Source organism: Sinocyclocheilus rhinocerous, unplaced genomic scaffold (assembly GCF_001515625.1).
Source record: "Sinocyclocheilus rhinocerous isolate Xijiao unplaced genomic scaffold, SAMN03320098_v1.1 scaffold509, whole genome shotgun sequence".
NCBI lineage: Eukaryota > Metazoa > Chordata > Actinopteri > Cypriniformes > Cyprinidae > Sinocyclocheilus > Sinocyclocheilus rhinocerous.
In genome coordinates, this window is record NW_015652428.1 from 874556 (window position 1) to 895314 (window position 20759).

A 20759-nucleotide genomic window follows, 5' to 3' on the forward strand; every position below is an offset into this window, starting at 1 on the left:
TTTTTGGGTAAAATAATTTCTTAATATGAAATTCGAATGGTATGACGATTAGAGATTAGACTGTCCAGAAATTGAAATATACACACTATACTCATCATGCAATGCTGATGTTGTTAACAGTAATAATTTGAGAATAAAGTATAACAACAATAATAATTTGCATGGTTTGATGTGATATGAGCTAACCGATCTTTAGATTAAATCACCATTGGTAGCGCGATTTATTGTAATGCTTTTTTCCTCAGTTGGTCAGAACAAACATGGCAGACTTGTTACTTACTTGTTCAGATGGCAATATACGGTGAAAATTCTTATTTGAGTCATATATTCCAAGACGTAGGCTAGAATCTGTGATTGCGAAGTACAGTAAATATCCACACTGGTGGGGTGACTGACTGCCAAACACACATACTCTTCAGAACATTAGATTCAGCCGCGCTGGAGCCTTGCCAACTCACAACCCACGCAAGGAAGATAATTCCGCACACAGCTGCAATTGCAGGTTTTCAAACAGAGATGGCGACAAAGAGGCAAAACTTACGGACTGCAGCTTTAAGATGAATTTTTTAAAAAGCCTAGCTCTAAGAAGAATTAAATTCGAAGTGAAACTTGTGATATAGATGTAAATGATACCTCAATCATAACAGCAAAAACAGGCATCATACACAATTTGTTTGTCCGAATGGCATTCCGCGTGTGATATTTTAATATAAGAACGCTATGACATTTAGCCGTTTGAACTTCCCTTGTGCTTGTTCATGGCGTTCCGCTTGCTTTTTGAAAGTCGGAGCGTTTGTGTTTTCCCTCGTGAAAATAAACTGAGCGGTGGGATTTTGCGCAGCGAGGAGCGGGTTTTTTTGCGTGTACCGCCTGAGTTTTCTCGTTTTTCTCTCACGTTCCGAGCTGGGTTTGTCGCTCTGTCAAGGAAATCTAGGAGTTGAGGTAAAAACAGGAGTGGGGTTGGTCCTAGAATCATACAGAATGTGCGGTTATATTTAGGCTACTCTTCGGCGAATTTTCGTGGGCAAAATCCAACCAATTTCAATTGGAATCCATGCGATTGGAATTTTCGGTTGAATGATTTCCCCACGCAGATTTCGCATCAGGTTCCGTTGGTTAAATTCCTGTGTTGAACAAAAGAAATCTACTTCCTTCAAAAGTGTGTGAGCCCTAAATTTCAATAATAATCCACTCAACTCATACACAAAAATTAAGTCTAGTTTATGCGTTACTTGGAGACAGGATTTGCCTGTTTTGGAATGGTTTAAGTGGGAGATATTTGTCATTGGCTGTTATTAACTTATAATTTAAACTATTTTTATTTACAATATTTTTATTTGATTTATCTTGGTTTTTACAATTTCATTTTATTCAGTTTATTAACTATGTTTATATTCATAACATCTGCATTTATGAGTGTTGCTACTGTAACAAAGGCATTTTATGTGTATTTCTTATATGCATACTTAAGGCCGAATCACAGTCAGATATCCAGACTGACATTTGCATCTTTATTTTTGCCATATTTACATGAAATAGTACAAGTTTTGACAAACAAAACTAATGTTACTGCATCAGTATGGATGTTGTCTTACAAAACTACAGTACATGGGAAGTTTTTATTGCATATCACTCAGTGCTGTCTGAAGTTCAAAAGCAACATTTGGGGAGTCAGCATGAAACAGTCTGTTAGTGATGAAAGTAATACTCATCTGACCTGCACTGATAAACTTGCCAGCCAAATGAAACATTCCTCATGTTATTGGTTGCTTTTCTTGGAAAAGACAATCTTCCATTTAATACGCAGATATACCTGTGAGGCAGCTGTGTGCAGTTTAGTGCTTATCTGCATTTGCTTGTGTGTATATAATGTACCAGTGCCCAAAGAAATGCAAATACATATAAAGGAAAAAACACAACAGATCTCTTGGAAAAGACAAAGCACTGGGGACATTGTAAAAAAGCTGCTGATCTGCTATATTGGCAAAGGATGCACCGCAAGAACGCAGAGACCCTGGGTCAAACGCTAAATATTCTGTTTTTCTTTAAATGGCAATTAAACAAACAAGCTGGAGTGGAGGCGTTTAGAGCCGGTACGCTCTAGATGTTCAGTGTCCACACAGCAACTGAGAACCAGGAAATACCAGTGTCTTTAAGTGATTAAAAAAGACAGGACTCTGCACAAATCATTGTTGCTGTTCTTTTTCACCGGAGGGTTGCATAAGCAGGAGCTTTTAGGGGCCTGGGGGTTAGAATGTGTCACAGTCTTGCACAAACTCTTCATAAGAAAGCTTTTAAAATAATGGTGGTTTCGCAAGCTGTATAAACTATCGATCTTTCTTGTCCTAGGAGGGGTTTTGTGCTAAATGTCATCGCAGTGGTTCATTACCCTTGTCTAAGCAAACAGAGTGCAAAAACATACTGTAACTGTCAGGGACCATCACAATGGCCAACAAAAAACAAGCAAACAATGATATTGTGATTCACTTTAATGGTGCTCAGGAAAATTAAATAGAAAAAATCAGCATGTGTTTGCTAGGGCATTGCTAGGCAGTTGCTTAGGTGTTTTAAGTGGTTTTAGCATGCTGCTATGTGGCTGATAAGGTGGTTTCTGGTCTGAAACGAAAGTGCCCACTTTCTATTATAATAGACCTTAGTCAGGATGCACCATGTTTAATTTTTGAAGAATTTAAAACTGTGGGGAATAGAAGTACAGTGCATTCAATGGATTGTACCTTAACAATTACCTGTTCTACTGAAGAAACGTTTTGAAAGTTGTAAAAAATTATGTGACCTCGGATTTTTCATCTGTGTTAAATTCAATATAGCATCTAAACTGATCTAAAAGTTCTATTTTGCTGGATTTTTAACACCCATTTTCAACAAACCACATTTTGAGGTATCATTTATGTCGGTAGTAAATGCAGGCCAGTGTTAGGTGTTTGTTCATCTTAATTTCACTAATTAGGAAAGAAACATATGAATCTTTAAATAATAACCAGATCTCACTTATCAGATCTTAAGAACATGACCTCCCTTGCGAAAATTAACCATGGTTTTGTTACACTAACCACAGTTTAACCATGTTATTTGTAGTAAAACTGTGGTTATACAAATGGTAATCAATCTGCCAAAAAAACATGGTTATTACACTTTAACTACAATAAAACTATGGTACATTTTCGTATAGGGCTAAATATTACCAAATGTGACAAGAAAAAAATAGCTTAAAATCTAACCTAGTCTAGTTATATAATATCATTATATCCGATATCTTTAAATATCACCTCATTATTAGACAACTCTATGAAGCAGACAAACAACTCTTATGAAGCAGTTCTTTTTAATCACTGAGATAAATATGTTGAACTCTTACCTGTTTGAGTCATATTCACGTAGTCAGTGAATCATTTAGAGAATTCCGCGAGTCGTTTTTCGATTCGAAATGAACCAGGAATTGTTACTCAAAGTACATCAGTCTACATACTGGTCTGAACAACCATTTGTACCAAGCAATTCTATAATTTATCAACTAAAAAAAGTCATATGGCTCCTAAATGTTTAATTCTTGTAGTCAATGGCATTCGTTTTGTCTGAAACCCTGCTAAAAACTAGATAAGATGAATCACTGTTGAAGCGTTCCTTCCAATATGAGTCACTTCAAAAAATCAGATGTCAGCAAACAGACTCCCGAGAACAAGAATGAGATGTTCTTGACCATCATCCAATTACTCTGATAGTATAGGTTCACAAGGATGGCACTTACACCACTAACACACACTTCAAGTACAATACGCATAAGGACGTGGTAAGTGTTTTACTGGAAAACACACTTATAAATCAGGATTTCATCAGTTAGTCATTCATCACTATTATTACTCATACTTAGTCAAACACTAGCCTCTTTGGAAACGTTTGTGAGGTATAGTGTCAAAACAAAGACAAATATTAGCACAAGTATGATAAAATACTGCCATTTTTCTTAAGCAAGAACATTACTTACTGCTGGTTCTTCAAAAAGATTGTACTAAATTTAATATGAAGAAGTTAAAAAAAGAAATGGGTGAGTGGCCCTCCATCTTTCTAAGAGAACACAGTTCCATTCGCACCTTTGCTTTTCCTTCTTTTCCCTGTGGAACATGAAAACACGACCCACCCCCCTTTCCCATTGCATCTGGATGGTCACCATGGCAACAGCCTTTTATAGCAACCCTGACAAAAAAAATCAATATAAGACACTAAAAAAGGAGTGAGGAATCGTTTTTTTAATCGTTTGGTCTTCATTTGCAGGCCAAAATAAATAGGAATCAGATAGGGGTGTTTTTCAGAAGGTCTGATTGGTCTTGAAAGGATGGAGGCACAAATGTGGAGTGGTTTATTTTTGGAAGGTGTGTTAGTTCTTGTTTTGATCAACTTGTTCCTGTCTTGTTGCAATTTCGGAAATGGCTTTTACACATGCTGTGTGAATACGCCTTTCCAAATCATCCCACCTTTATTGTGCTGAATGGAAAGTATAACATTGCAGGAAAACCGAAAAGCAAAAGTGAAATGTCAAAAGAGAAAGTGAAGCTTTAACAGATTCCTGTAACTCTAAAATTTCCCTGGACTTTCCCATAAAACACCTTCCCAGATCAAATGACAGAAAAGCTGCTAGTTTAATAAATATGAAAATGAAAGCATTTGACAAAACTTCACACATAATTAAATACAGATTTTTTTTAGGGCACAATATCTACTTCGGTACATCAGACAGACTGTTATAGACTTCTAAAATGTACCAAACAGTTCAATCAATACTTGGTGGTTATTTTCTCGTAATGCTAAAATATTTAAATCTATGATTCACAGTTTTTTTTATTTGTATTTCAAGCTTAGAATTTCACACTTCTTTAAGTGCAGACAAGGTGGTCTCAAAAACAGCTGATACTTCCCAACACAAAGACCACAAAGAAACCGCTCCGGTTCGATTTCCTTCCTCTGGGGATGCGTGGCAAATCACGGTCACATTGATTGTCTCTGGCTGTGGAGAATGCAGTTTCCCATCCAGCTGGGTTATTGTCACCTGATGTTCAAGGTGATGAATCCAATCACCTGCAGTTCTCGCTTTAAGGAGGCCCTGGGCCCTAACAAGACAGTTCAGCCAAGCGTAGCTGCTTCCAAAACAGTCCATGGAATGTAAACACAGTCTACACAGTGCTCAGATTGCACTTTGTAAGGTCGTATGATCCCTTCTTTCTAGCTCTCCACACGTACACCACAACACCGAGCAGCGCAGCAGCAACTCCCAGGCAAATCGCAGGGATTAGAAAGTCATTCCAGCCTAATGGAGGGTTGACTCTTTTCTCTGTAATGAAAAGTCAAAGAGATTGGCAAATTGGAAATATGCTGTAAAATGTTTGTAAAAAACTTTTTTCGCTTGTCCTAACAAACCGCAATTGAGAAAACCTGTGAGACATTTAGTCAATCTACCCTTGGGTTTTGACATGGTACCTCAGGGTAGCACCATATTCAATTTTTGACAGGAAAGAAAATGAGACTGTGAGGGATAGAAGTACAGTGTGTTCTAGGGCAGCTCGTCAGTGAACAACGGCTCTGTGTAGTTAATGCTGCTCAATGTGAAAGCATGCACGTGATGGAGATTTACCGCTGATTACAGAACCGGCTTTCTGACAAGATGCGCGTTAAATATCGCATGCGATTTATCGTGCAGCCTTAGTGTGTTCTATGGTTTGTACCATTGTATAACAATACCGATTGCTCAGCTGATGAAATGTCAAAGCAAAAAGCAAAAAACTCACAAAAAGTAGTGCAAAATTACATGATCGATGACTTTTATTCAGCACGCCATTGTAAAAAAGTAAGCCTATTCCTCATAGCCTCATTTTCAACAGTGTCACTTTTAATGTGGCGTATAACCTGACTAAAAACTGAATATGAAAAGAGTAATATCTCCAAAATTCCCATTCATAAAACAGAAGGCGAAAAGTACCAGGATGGCCCACTACTTCCACCGAGATTACGAAGTGCACATCTGATGGACACTTTACTATCCCATCAGGCCATGGGAGAGGAGTTGTGAATGGCACTGAAGCGACGCAACTTATGTCAGGGATCAGTGAAGCGACGCAATTGATGCCGGATATCACATAACAAGTTTGTTCCTCGTCAAATGTCACGGTATGCAATTTTGGTCGCACCTGGGGACCACTGGCCACAGTGAAATTTCATTGGTCCAAAATACTACTTCACATAAATGTACATTAAGCGTCAAATATGCTCCGAATGGTTGGGATTTTGTCAATTTGAACAAGTTAAAACTTGTGCAAAACTTGACCGGTCGTGTCATGTCTGGTTAGGACATGGTGTTAATTCACAAACTAAATGTAGTCAGTGTACTCAGAAATACATTAGCTTGATATGCTATACGTCCAGTTTTACTCACCCAACACACTAATATTGAAAATCTCAGTCTCGTAGCCCAGGTAATTGGTGACGTTGATCTGATAAAGGCCTGTGTCGTTAGGAGTGAGGTTGATCATCAGGAATACACCATCAAGAGAGTAGACATTTTTCTCGCTATCCAGCTTGTTGAGGACCACCGTAGGAGGAGGGAAGCTCACGGAGCGACAACAGATGGTGATATTCTGCCCCTCCTGAACATCTGTGGATGGAAAGATCTCCACTGTTGTATTCCTGGGTGGTGCTGGGATAAGAGAGGCATAATAATTGTCAGTTGCCTAGACAGGATCAACTTAAGAGAAAAACACAATTTATCTGTTTTGATGAAAAGGAGAACAAGGCAAAATGGAGAGCAAGGCACTGTTGATATTTCAAACAGTACAACATGTTGATACTGTGGCCACTGATTGATTTTGACCGAATGTAATTAGTAACTTACCTTTCACGGTAATCTCCACACTATTGTTGTGGCTTCCATACATATTAGAGGTTTCACAAACATAGACGCCAGAGTCATCCAGCTCGACCGAAGGGATGGTAAACAATGTTTCAAGCCCATCACTGGTCATTAGCTCTGTTTGTCCACCATTCATCACCCTGCTCAGCACTGTACGCCCCACTGGAAAGCTGTCGGAAAGGCAAGAAATGCTCACAGATTCTCCTTCCTTCAACTCCGTCAGTGGGCTCACAGTAATACTGGTTGCTCTCGGGGGATCTGTAAAAGGAGTACAATGTTTAAAAACCCAAGGCAAATTGATATTTAAAAGAAACAAAGAAATACCTTGACTTACAGTAAATGGACAGTGTAGTAGATGCTGTCTTTACTGCTTGATCAGCTGGCACACCACGCATTTCCAGCAAAACTTTGCAGGTGATGCGTTTGTCCTGGTCTTCGGTGTTTACATGGTAAGAATACACTGAAGTCAGATTTATTGTACCACTTGAAAATGACCCAGTTTCCAAATGCACTTCTCGCTCTCCATCCATCCACAGGATTTGGAAAAGGTTGGCCGGGAAAACTTCCTGAGCAGTGCAGGTCAATTTCATCATCTCTCCCACCAGAGAAGGTCCAGAATTTTTCACGACAGGACTTGTTGGAAATGCTGATAAGAGAAGAAAATGGAACATCTAAGCATTTTCAAGTATAAATACACACCGACTAATAAATACAACAAAATTAAGGAGAACCTTGAATGACGACAGCTGATCATCATTCTGACAGAGTCGATATGTAGTAAAACATGCAATGTAAACAAAGCAACACTCCCTCGCACATTCTAAGAGTTGTTTTCCGCCGAGAGCAACAGAATATTTTGAGTAAGTTTCTATGACCTTAAAAGCAATAATGTTTCTATCAGAGGAGTATTAAATCTTGACAACATTATCCATTTTGTTAACCTCTCAAGTCCTTGTTCATTCTCATTCTGGAAAATATAATAAATGCTTTATTTCCTGCATCAAATCAATGTCAAAGAGAGCTATTTTTAAAACTTTCCACAAAGAGATTTCAAGAGACTGAATTACTGTTAACAGATGACTCACATTTAAACAGTTGGTTAATTGCAACTCAAACTTTGAGAAGTTAAAGAGAAGGGAACTTTTTCCTTGACAGTAAGATTAACTAGTTTTCTATTTAAATGTTTTAGTCTCTTATTAAACTTTTTTGTTTGAGCATCCCAACTAGCCAAACACAGCAATTTTGGCTCAATGAGTTTTGGACAGGATCATTTGTTTTGTCGACCAATGGTAGATGTGGGGAATGTTCAGAAAACTTTTTGTGAATCAGACTTGCGATTCCAACTGGTGATGCTAGTGATGTAGAAAATACACATTTCAACTTCAAATGTTAAAAACTTGATTATACATTCTCCATTCATCAACCAGTTAACTATTTAGTACAGGGGTCATCAACTCTGGACCTTAAGATCCAGTTTCATGCAGAGTTTAGCTACAACCTGGATTAAACACATCTACCTGCAACTTTGTACTAATCATGAAGACCTTGATTAGCTTGTTCAGGTGTGTTTGATTAGGGTTGGAGCTAAACTCTGCAGGAAAATGGATCTCGAGGTTCAGAGTTGAGGACCAGTATAAAGCTGCATTCACACTAGCAGCGACTTTTGGGCTGGCGATGAGGTTGCTAGTGGGCGTTCTCAATACTGGTTGCCTTGACAGCGATCAGGTTTCTTGCCGCCAAGTACAAACATTTTGGAGGCAAAAGACTAAATATAATCTAAATTAAATCCGTACATGCAAACAAAAATGAACGAGAAACAGAGCCTACTTTCTTCCATTGCGTATGTTTATCTACGGCTGAGAGGAGAACAATCACATGAGCTCTACTATGTTCTTTCCTATTGGCTGTCGCTCCCGAAAGTCGCTCTTCATTTGCATAAAGTTGAAGGATTCTGAACTTTGTCGCGTCGCTGGACAAGCCCCATCCGGTCACCAACGGTCGCTCGTGTCGCCAGAAATCGCCAGCTCTCCGTTGAAATGAATGGGATTGTGTCGCTTGTAGTGTGAACGGGCTTAATGCTTGAGGACCTTCTCCCAATACAAACAATTTTTTTTACGTAAACTCGAGACCGGATGGTAAACCTTTCGAGATACTTACAAAACACTTTCACTTCTGTCTGTTTGGACTTCTTGATCGAGCCACACGTGACCTCACAAAGGTAAGTTCCCTCATCTTCCAACTCTACTAGATCGAAAACCAGCTGGGACCGGAAGCCATCTGTCTTAAGTCGACTGAGGATCGGCATATTTGAAAGATTCTTCCAGGAGAACTTGGGTTGAGGACAACCTGAAGCCTGACAGGAGAGGATCAGGCTGGAGCCTTTCTCCAACACAACCTCGTCGTCTGGTTGTAGTGCCACTTCTAGCAAATGAGCTGTGAGGGGGAAAAAAGACAAATTTAGAGTTGGTGCTTCAAACTGGAGTTGCAGAGCATTGAACTTCAAGCTCATATTTAAGATGAGGATGAGGAATCTGTGTAAGTGTTACTCATCACTCTCAAAGTATCTTTAGGAGATAAAAGACCACAACTGATTCTGCCTTCCTATTTTACACACCATTACAACCCCCACTGCGCTCAACAGATCAATCTTTGTACCAACAATATCCACTAATCCCAGACGTTCAAGGTCTTACCTTCAACAGTTAGATTGAGAGTGGTCTCCTGACTGCCATAATCATTGAAAGCCTCACACACAAACATGCCAGAGTCGGCCAGCTTGACGGAATCAATGGTAACTGATGTTTCAGCCCCTTCACTAGACATTATCTCAGTTTTTACACCGTTCACCCTCCTACTGAGCACCACGTGTGTCACTGGAACACCGCTGGAATTGCAGGAAATGCTCACAGAGTCTCCTTCCTTCAGAGTGGATTGTGGACTTGCTACAATGAGGGTATCCATAGGAGGTGCTGCCAAGAAATTCAAAAATTTGTTTAATTGGGAGCAAAGCAATGTCTCGAAATTAGACATTTTTTAACGTTTTTCGGCAGTTTTGCCTTTATTTAGATCAAACTCGGGTTTGCTGCGGGTGCTGCCTTCTAGGCTATTGGCTCTCACCAAAATTAGACGTTTAAAGAATTAAAGGGATAGTTCACCCAAAAATTTTAATTCGGTCATTAATTACTCGTTCCAAGGCCGTAAGACCTTCGTTCATCTTCTAAACACAAATTTGGATATTTTTTAAGAAATCTGAGGACTTTCTGACCCTCCATAGACAGCAATATACTTAACTACCACGTTCAAGGCCCAGAAAGGTAGTAAAGACATCGTTAAAATAGTCAATGTGACATCAGTGGTTCAACCGTAATTTTATGAAGCTACGAGAATACCTTTTGTGTGCAAAGAAAACAAAAATAACGATTTTATTCAACAATTTCTTCTCTTCCCTGTCAGTGGACTACTTTAACGATGTCCTTACTACCTTTCCTTGAACATGGTAATACCATTGCAGTCTATGCAGGGTCAGGAAGCTCTCAGATTTCATCAAAAATATCTTAATTTGTGTTCTGAAGATGAACGAAGGTCTTACAGGTTTGGAGCGACATGAGGGTGAGTAATTAATGACAGGATTTTCATCTTTGGCTGAACTATGCCTTTAAATGAACCACTAACCTTGAACGACTACTGAAATGCTGGCCTTTTGACTTCCCAAGTCATTGCTAACGTCACACTGGTAAGTACCAGCATCCGATAAAGACACGTCTTGCATGAAGAGATCTTGATGCTTTCCCATTTCCACAGACTGGCCATCTGGTTTAAGAGCCGTCCATGTAAACGCAGGCTTTGGCTTGCCCTCGGCCTCACAGGTCAAAGTTAAACTGGATCCCAGCGGGACGGCGGTCACTCCAGATACTTTAACATTATGCGGTGCAGCTGTGAAAGCAATGGGAAAAACTAATGATCATGGGGGTCATCTTCTTCAGAGAGGAAGTATAATTCCCACATCCGTTTTGGGTTTAATTTCAAAACAGTTAATGTTAATATATATAGTATGCAAGTGTAGCTTACAGAGAACTGTCATGGGTACAGACGTTTCCTTGGTCATCTCATCAGCTGGTATACCATCCACACGGAGTGATGCTCTGCATGTTATTGCCTTCCCATCATCCTTATTAGAAGGTGTGAATATAAAAGGAAATGAATATGCATCTCCTTCAAATTCTCCCTCATAAGTCTGAAGAACTGTGTCTCCATACAGCCACTGCACTTCAAGCAACTCCAAAGGGTGTATAGAAGATACTTCACAGCGCAAAACGTTTTCCTCGCCCAGTTTCAAGCTATCATGTCCGGATATAACTGGGTTTTTTGGAAAAGCTGAAATGGATTCCAAGATTTAAATATTAGTCAACAAGCAAAAACAAACTATAAAATGAGTTTAGATATTTCATGCTTACGTGATTCATATGTAGCATTAAAAAAATAAATAAATAAAAGAGACCGGGGCCTGACGTCACATATCTCAGATTTTGGACATCTAATTACACAAATTGGCCAAAACAATGGTTACCTTTTACATGTTTGCTTTCTCATTAATTCATTTGAGTCATAATTGCTGTAAATCCATTAATTAGTCTATAATTTAAAGTAATCTAGTGTTAAACTTACATTGAGAAATATTTACTTAAGTAAAACGTGTGACAACTTACCCCGGTCTCCCCTAACAGTGCAATATGAAGCCTACTTAAGTTTTAATGAAACTGAGAACATACAAGGAACTCACAATAAACTTTAACCGTTGTTGCCGCATGTTTTGTCTCCTTTCCACAGGTTGCTTTGCACAGAATGATGTTTTCGTGATTCTTCATCACACTGTCAAAGACCATCACAGATTCTCTGTCTCGTGAATCAGTAGTGGTGAATAACGGTCTGTCTTCTATTGTGGTCCAAACAAACTTCACCTTCTCCGGGCAAGAAGACATGCTGCAAGTCAACTCTCTCCTGTCGCCCACTTTGAACAGAACTTGGGACGGCAGGTCCAGTACGTGGGAAACAACTATTCAAGAGAACACGGCCCATTAGTTCATCACTAACTCATCAGTAAGTCCTATTTTTTAAATAATGATGATTTACAATAATTGTGGAAATTATGTGTAATATGTCATTAAATCATAAAAGTGTTATATTATTTTTTTATAGAGAATTTTGTTTTATAATGCTCACAATATTAAATAAAGTAGTTAAAATATTACATTATTAGAATTTCTGTGCATCAGTAACTAAAAATGCACACAATTACAAAGCAACTGACTAAAGAGGAAACATTATAATGCACAAAAAATACAAATATATCAAATCATTTGCATATGCAGTTATGGTAGTCTTATATAAAGTAAAGATGTTTTATAATGCTCAAATCTGCATATATGTTTTTTTAATCAGTTTTCATTTTAATTACATGTTTTAAGTTTTAGTCATTTTTTTAATTTTATTTAAATATGTGACCCTGGAGCACAAAACCAGTCTCAAGTCGCTGGGGTATATTTGTAGCAATAGCCAAAAATACATTGTATGGGTCAAAATTATTGATTTTTCTTTTATGCCAAAAATCATTAGGATATTAAGTAAAGATCATGTTCCATGAAGATATTTTGTAAATTTCCTACTGTAAATATATTAAAACCTAATTTTTGATTAGTAATGTACATTGCTAAGAACTTCATTTGGACAACTTTAAAGGCGATTTTCTCAATATTTAGATTTTTTTGCACCCTCAGATTCCAGATTTTCAAATAGTTGTATCTCGGCCAAATATTGTCCTATCCTAACAAACCATACATCAATGGTAAGCTTATTTATTCAGCTTTCAGATAATGTATAAATCACAACTTTGAAAAATTGACACTTAAGACTGGTTTTGTGGTCCAGGGTCACATATGTCTATATGATTTTTATTTCAATTTTAGTTAAGCAAAATTGCTATGAAAATGTTTCTTTGGCAACTAGCTATATATATTTAAATATATTTTATTTCAGTTAACATTTATTTTAAGTAACAAAAAAAAAAAAAATTAATGGTTTTATTTTAGGATAGTTGTAGTTAACTATAATAACCCTTAAGCTGCAATGCCTAAAAGAAGAGCAGATGGTAAGACTCTAAAATATGTTAAAATATTCAGGTTACTTAGCATACGTAGTTAAAATACTGGCGTTTGCAAGAAAGCCTAAAGCAAATTTATAAACTTACCTGCAACCGGTAGAAGCAAAGTCAACAGCAAAGCTGAATCCATGCTGTCCACTTCTGAAGAACATTCAAAGAGCTCCAAGAGAGTTGATGTGCTTTCTTTCATTCAACTCTGGATCGGATTTATAGTAGAAGGGGGAGGGATCGTAACCCACCTCCTCAGCACTCCAAATAAACCATGGAGGAATTCCCCAGCCCTAAATGCTTTGTGTTCTCCATCCCTCCATGGGCTCCCTCTGCTGTCCTGAAGGGGTTCTTCCCAATTACAGGAAATTACTTTGTGTACACTTTGAAGATAACGTTTCCGTTATGAACTACCAGTGACTGATTGCATATTAAAATAACTGCCGATGTTTTTATAAGCTTGGGCAGATCAGGTTTTTTCCCAGAAATGCTGAATCTACAAGAAGCAGCTAAAATCATGGAGGTAGAGGCTGTGGTGATTTATGTAACTGATTTATTTTAAAGGGTTTTAATTACTTTTTATAAGTTAATTTATCCATTTGAATATATTTGATTAATTTATGCTAATGTATAATTAAATGATTTGCATATGTAATTAAAATGATAAAAGTATCGTATTATGTTTTTTTGTTTTATAATGCTGCTTTCCACTTACTTTGAGTCAACAAATCTGTCATCTTTCAGGACGCTCGCACAGATGCTTGCTCAGGTTTTTAACAATAGTCTGAGGATGATGTAAGCCAGTGTTTAAGAGTGGATATGGCTGGATGTAACTTTTTATCACCATGTCAACAGGGTTCAAAAATCCCATTCTCTCCACTGAACTTTACCACATCGCAGATGTTCTTGCACCGATTAAAATGTCTAACACTGTAATTGAAAAGAAAAGAAACATATGAGATTTTGGCTTTTTAATTGGTGTTGAAAATCTAAAAAAAAAAAAAATTTTACTTAAATGATATTAATATTATTAATACTTTTACGAAATAAACAAAATTATTAAATTACATGTTATCTTAATGATGTATAAATATATAAAATATGGTAATATAATTGACATTTAAACAAGCTGTTAAATAAAAAGTGCTATTAAATATTAAGCTTTTGATACAAAATACTAATACACTATGAATATTAATTCCAAATAAAATATATTAATATAACTACTTTTTAAACATGCTGTTTAATAAAAAGCACTATTAAATAAAATATTAAGCATTTTATATAACTATTAATGCCCTTTATGTACATTAATTCAAAATTAAACATTAATAATATATAATTGACATTTTAAACAGGCTATTAAAATAAAATGCACTATTAAATATTAAGCATTTTACATAATTGTATATGCTTTATGTATATTCATTCAAAATAATATATAGTAATTGCCATTTAAAACATGTTAAATAAAATACAGTTAAATAAACTAAGCATTTTATATAATAATATTATTACATTATGAATATTAATTCCAAATAAAATCTATGAATATAATTGACCATTTAAACAAACTTATAAAAATGCACTTTTTAAAAAATTAAGCATTTTAAATATTATTTTCTTTAAGAATATGAATTCAAAGTATGAATACAATTGACATTAAACATAAAATGCACTATTAAATAAAATAAGCATTTATATATTATTAATACACTTTATGAATGTTAATACAAAATAGTATATTACTATATTTGACATTTTAGACATGTTAAATAAAATGCACGGCTAAACAAACAAGCATTTTATAATATTAATACAGTATAAATATTCATTCAAATTAAAATAATGTTTTAAACGCTTTAAAATAACTGTTAAATAAAATAATTTTATATAAAAGCAATATTAAATCATAATATTAATTTTATATAAAAATTATTTAAAAAATTAAATAAAGATGAGAAACAACGCAAGTTGAGATTTTTCTGATTTATTTGAACATTCATAAACACTTCTCATTTAAAAAGTGGCAGTGAAGCCTTCACAGTTGTGCAAAAGACACTTCACACTTCAACTTCCACAAAAACAATGTTACAAAATCTTTACAAAACACTGTAAAACACATGCAGCTCATCGTGACTGAAAAATCACCAGCAGATTGTAGAAGCATCTTGGACAGACATGAGCGAAATTTGGCCACAGTACTAGTCGTAAGCTTTCGCAGGTCTAGCTCAGTTCATCTCACCCAGAAATGCCCTGCGGCTGTTTTGTCTGGGGAAGATGTGAGAAATAGTACTGATGGTGATGGGCTCGACTCCAACCGTGGATCCCCGCAAGAAGTCTCCTCTCATCACAGACCTGAAGGACTTCCGAAACTCCTCATTCTTCCAAGTGTACAGAAAGGGATTGGACACGAATATAGTGCAGAACACAATCCACGTTGACGTCCAAAGCACCACGGACACCGGGGCAAAGAGTCCCGCGACGAGAACCCAAAAAATCGGCTCGGTCGTAAGAATAAAAATAAAGCACACTGCGAGAACGTAAAAGCCGAGTCGCTTGTCCTTTCTGGGGAACGAATAAGGAAGGTTGTTCGCGATTTGGAAATTCAAAATACTGACTCTTTTCACACTTATTTGCACTCGGCGGAAGATTTTAAAGTAGCAGTACACCACAACCAAAGTCTGTCCGATGATAGTAAACGCAAGTGTACCAGTAGCAAACCGACTGGACAAAACAGACACCGATGTTCCCTTCGCGAACGAAGCATCTTCAGCATCCCGACACCTTTCGGGCGGATACCGAAAGGACGTGATCCACGGGAACAAGGAGCCCAAGGAGATCAACCACGATCCTGCGATCATCCATTCAGTGTTTCTCTTCTGATACAGGCTTTGATACACAGCAGGGGTTTTGGTGATCAAAACATACCTGTTGACCGCAATAAGCGAGTGGGAGAGCAGCGACACGGTGATTCCCAGAAACAGCAGCGCTTCTTTGAACGCCTGGTAACCGATCACCAAAAAAGTCCCAGTGGAGGTGGCCACTGCTTCGTGGGGCATCCAGAAAGCACAAACCAGCAGATCCGCCACGCAGCCGTTCACGATAAACGCATTACTGGCTGTGCGAAGCTTCTTGAACGTCACCACCAAATAGATCACCAGGAGGTTGAGGACGGTTCCCAGAACGCACATGAAGGAGTAGACGGTGGCGAGGGAGATGCGCGAGCCGCGTCCCAGAGCGCACGCCGACAGCGGCACGTCTGTGTCGTTTGGCATGATGGGAGATCTCATCTCATCTCACATTGTGAGAGGAACGTGTGCGTGAGAGAGCGCAGCTCCCTTTGGTGATGCTGCGGTGGAGAATCAAGGTTTATATGTGTGTGTGAGTACGAGAGGCGTGAGATCAACAGGAGCCCACGCTGCATTCTCACGTGTCGTTCATTATTCCCAGGGTGCACAATCACCATGAAGGCAAGTAATTATTCATAATGGATTGAGCCTGTGATAATCAATAGAGCGTCTTTTAATGGACTCCCCATTGAGAACCTTTAGGAACACGAGGAAGGGAGTTGCATGTATTCTGAGTCAATTGAGTCAAGAGCTTAATATTAGTTTGCTATGATTGTGGACATTCTGGCACCATTTACTCATCTTCATGTGGTTTCAAATTTGTAGGACTTTCATTCTTCTTTGGGACTCGAAAAGGAGATGTTTTGCAGGATGTTCACACTGCTCTGTTTCATACAATGAAAGTGAATGAGGAATGGAGATGTACACCCACTCTGATTTATAATTGCTTTTGAAGAACCAGAGCAAAAAGACGATGTATGGTTTTAGTTCATTAAAAATAATTGGGTCGTTCATTGGCGATTTAGACTACACACTGACGTGATTTATTCGTCAGGAATCGGACTACGCTGACTGCGTTGTATGTTTCCGATTTACTAACAAAAACAGGCTCATAAGAGTCATTCACTGGAAAATCCGACTACCACTGATGCGATTCATTCATCAGGAATCGGACTACACTGACCGTGTTGCATGTTTCTGATTCACTAAACAGAACTGGCTCATAAATCTCATTCAATCGAGAATCAGTCATATGATTCATTCAGTGGGAATCGAAAAAGAAATTCACTAAAACACGATTCACTCGTCATACGATTTAATTGTAGGCAATAGTACTGCCTCATAGGAGTCATTTGTGCATTCGAGAACTAGACGACACTGATTATGCTGTATGTTTTTGATTCACTAAAAAAACACTGTTTCATAAATTGTGTGTTCAAGAATCAGACAACACTGATTATGCTCTCTGTTTTTCATTCACTAAAAAGAACAGTCTAATAAGAGTCATATTTTTAGGTTAAAGGGATAGTTCACCCAAAAATGAAAAATTAATTCAGTCATTAATTACTCACCCTCATGTCGTACCAAACCCGTAAGACCTCCGTTCATCTTCAGAACACAAATTAAGATATTTTTGATGAAATCCGAGAGCTCTCTAAACCTCCCATAGACAGCAAGGTAACTACCACAGTCAAGGACATCGGTAAAATAGTCCATGTGACATCAGGGGTTCAACCGTAATTTTACGAAGCTACGAGAATACTTTTTGTGCACAAAGAAAACAAAAACAACTTTATTCAACAATTATTCTCCTCCTAATCCTGTAGCGCGCCGCCATTATAGAGAGAGTATAATGACGCATGCACTTGCTTCCGCTTCATGTAAACAACGCATGTGCGTGTTCAACGTAAGCAGCGGCACCATGTCACATGGACTATTTTACCAATGTCCTTGCTATGTTTCTAGACCTTGATCGTGGTAGTAACCTTACTGTCTGGAGGTCTTACTGGAGGTTCCAGAGAGCTCTCGGATTTTATAAAAAATATCTTAATTAGTGTTCCGAAGATGAACGAATGTCTTACGGGTTTGGAACGACATGAGGGTGAGTAATTAATGACAGAATTTTCATTTTTGGGTGAACTAACCCTTTAATTTTTTGTGGAAACCATGATACTTTTTTATGAATCTTTAAAGAATGGAAGTTTCAAAAGTACAAAATTTAGTTGAAACTGAATTCTTTTATAACATTCTAAATGTCTTTATGTTATAGAGAGAGAGCTCCAGTGCTAAGAAGATAAGGAATATACTGAAGAACATACTGTAAAGTGACTTGAGGAAGCTTGAGTCCAGTACATTGATCAGTAAGGCTTTGACCACCACCTGAAAGTGGGTGAGCTGAGATCCTGTGATAACTGTAATGGGAAGGGAAACATGAGATTTTCAAATGAACTTGAAATGTTACAGGCACATGCACATATTGGGATTCCAAATATGAAAATCAATATAAAAATCACGTGGTCTTACACTGGCGTGGAAGGTGAGAGAGAAAGGCCTTGTCTTTGGCCTCCCCCTCTTCCTCCTGATCTTCGTCCTTTTTCTGTTCCTCTTCCTCCACAACAAAATCCTTCAGACTGTCACTACTATCAGCAAGTTTTTCCTCCTCGCTACTGTTTAGAGGACTGCCCTTCTCTTCTACACTAGATTCATCATCTGCTTTACTTTGCTCTTCAACTTTGTCCTCCTTGATCTCCTCTCTTTCCTCTTCTTCTGAACCCTGTAGAAAACAACAAATAGACATGGTATCCCGTTATTAACCAATCTCTTTTCAGGGAACCCTTTGTTTCTGTCACTTGTAACGCAATTTTGTTCCACCTTAAAGCTGAAACTGCTCAAGAGTGAAAATTGTAAATGGTTGAAACGTTTTCATTTGTCTTAAAAATCTACTCATATGAATTAAAAGTCACATGAATTAGGTAATTGGTTTCATAGAATAAAACAAAATACATTTGAGGTTTTCCTGAACCATGCGTCACAGAAACAATTGTTTCATATCCATGAATTCCTCAGCCCTAGAAATTCCCCATTCATTCTACAAGGACAGTCTTTATCAATCTTTATCAAATTGGAAATGCAGACATGTAGTCTGCCTTGTCAAGCTGAAATCAGAGTTGATTATTGAAATTTAAATTGCATGCAACATCTCTGACCTTATAAAAAAGTGGGTTTATGAGGACAACTGCATCTTTTAAAACAATGGTCACCATCAACCAGTCAGATTTCTGTGGCAAAAGTATAAAGTTAACAATGTCCGATTGTCACAATACTTGTTTGACATGTTTTTCTCTCAGTCACAGAAGACGGGACAAATAAATTAAATACTTTACAGTCAATAAATATCAAAAACATGATTAACTTTGGTCAACATGGCAACCTCATAAATAAATCATTACTAATTTATTTTCAATTAAATATATTATGCACAAAATTACCAAATTTCAGCCCTGTGATGAACTGGACATCCCTTCAGGGTGTCCCCCTTCTGTGGCCCAAGATTCTGGGATGGAAAATGGATGGATGGATGACCAATTTTCCCAAAACTTGGCATACGTTTATAAATCATGCACCTGAAGTAACATGTTAAGTTTGATCAAATGTTTGCACTGTAAGATGGAAACATGGAAATAGTAACAGCATCATGGCAAATGCAAATACTTGATTAAAACATATGCAAACACAAGTGTTTTACTAAGGACTAAAGAGGTTACCCTCATGTCGTACCAAACCCGTAAGACCTCCGTTCATCTTCAGAACACAAATTAAGATATTTTTGATGAAATCCGAGAGCTCTCTAAACCTCCCATAGACAGCAAGGTAACTACCACAGTCAAGGACATCGGTAAAATAGTCCATGTGACATCAGGGGTTCAACCGTAATTTTACGAAGCTACGAGAATACTTTTTGTGCACAAAGAAAACAAAAACAACTTTATTCAACAATTATTCTCCTCCTAATCCTGTAGCGCGCCGCCATTATAGAGAGAGTATAATGACGCATGCACTTGCTTCCGCTTCATGTAAACAACGCATGTGCGTGTTCAACGTAAGCAGCGGCACCATGTCACATGGACTATTTTACCAATGTCCTTGCTATGTTTCTAGACCTTGATCGTGGTAGTAACCTTACTGTCTGGAGGTCTTACTGGAGGTTCCAGAGAGCTCTCGGATTTTATAAAAAATATCTTAATTAGTGTTCCGAAGATGAACGAATGTCTTACGGGTTTGGAACGACATGAGGGTGAGTAATTAATGAAAAAAAAAATTCATTTTTGGGTGAACTGTCCGTTTAAGAAAACACTGATAGTGTTGCATGTTTTTGATTCACTAAAAAGAACTGGCTCATAGACGCCAAGGATTCGTTCAGAAATCGTGCAAACACTGGCTATTTTAATTGACTAAAAAAAATCTGCACACGAGTCATTGATTTAGCAATCGGACAAACAATGGTCGCGCTGTATGTGATTCATTAAAAAAAACAGACTCAATAGTCATCTGTTTGTTCGGGAATCGGACTAAACTGATAGCGTTGTGTTTTTCATTCAATAAAAGAACCGACTCAGAGTCATTCATTTGTACAGGAATCAAACCTTTTTAATCTGTCCTTAAAAAGGAGCAGCGTGAGTATTTTCTTCATCCGTTTCTCAAGTCCTCAAATCAAGTATAGGTTAGAAAGAACAACTGTGACAGTTTTGACATGTCAAGCTGCTTTTCCAGAACCATTTCAAAGATACTTGAGCACTATTATTATAACGAGTGCAGCAGCAGCCTTGAAACCTGCTATTTGCTTCGA

At 37.6% G+C, this 20759-nt stretch overlaps 2 protein-coding genes and 1 long non-coding RNA gene across 3 annotated transcripts; all 3 read right to left on the reverse strand.

Moving 5' to 3' along the window:
- Positions 1-4255: 4255 nt before the first annotated feature.
- LOC107715100 (vascular cell adhesion protein 1-like) lies at positions 4256-13260 on the reverse strand. Its single transcript, XM_016521158.1, has 10 exons — positions 13161-13260; positions 11697-11969; positions 10985-11290; positions 10589-10849; positions 9610-9885; positions 9074-9349; positions 7251-7562; positions 6899-7174; positions 6443-6703; positions 4256-5344 (listed from the first exon to the last, which is right to left on the reverse strand). The coding sequence occupies exons 1-10, from the start codon at positions 13201-13203 to the stop codon at positions 5187-5189; spliced, it is 2442 nt and encodes an 813-aa protein (XP_016376644.1). The 5' UTR covers positions 13204-13260; the 3' UTR covers positions 4256-5186.
- A 2032-nt stretch (positions 13261-15292) lies between these two features.
- LOC107715102 (probable G-protein coupled receptor 88) lies at positions 15293-16660 on the reverse strand. Its single transcript, XM_016521162.1, has one exon. The coding sequence runs from the start codon at positions 16352-16354 to the stop codon at positions 15293-15295; it is 1062 nt and encodes a 353-aa protein (XP_016376648.1). The 5' UTR covers positions 16355-16660.
- Positions 16661-18237: 1577 nt separating this feature from the next.
- LOC107715103 (uncharacterized) lies at positions 18238-19568 on the reverse strand. Its single transcript, XR_001637064.1, has 3 exons — positions 19402-19568; positions 18437-18686; positions 18238-18324 (listed from the first exon to the last, which is right to left on the reverse strand). It is a non-coding gene; the product is annotated as an uncharacterized LOC107715103 (long non-coding RNA).
- Positions 19569-20759: the final 1191 nt, after the last annotated feature.

Coding starts and splice junctions, on each gene's coding strand:
- LOC107715100 (XM_016521158.1), bottom strand. CDS start 13,203: ATGGATTCAGCTTTGCTGTTGACTTTGCTTCTACCGGTTGCAG. Junction 10,850..10,984: donor TGTACCCATGACAGTTCTCT/GTAAGCTACACT, acceptor TTGCTTTCACAG/CTGCACCGCATAATGTTAAA. Junction 7,175..7,250: donor TACTACACTGTCCATTTACT/GTAAGTCAAGGT, acceptor CTCCTTTTACAG/ATCCCCCGAGAGCAACCAGT.
- LOC107715102 (XM_016521162.1), bottom strand. CDS start 16,354: ATGAGATCTCCCATCATGCCAAACGACACAGACGTGCCGCTGTCGGCG.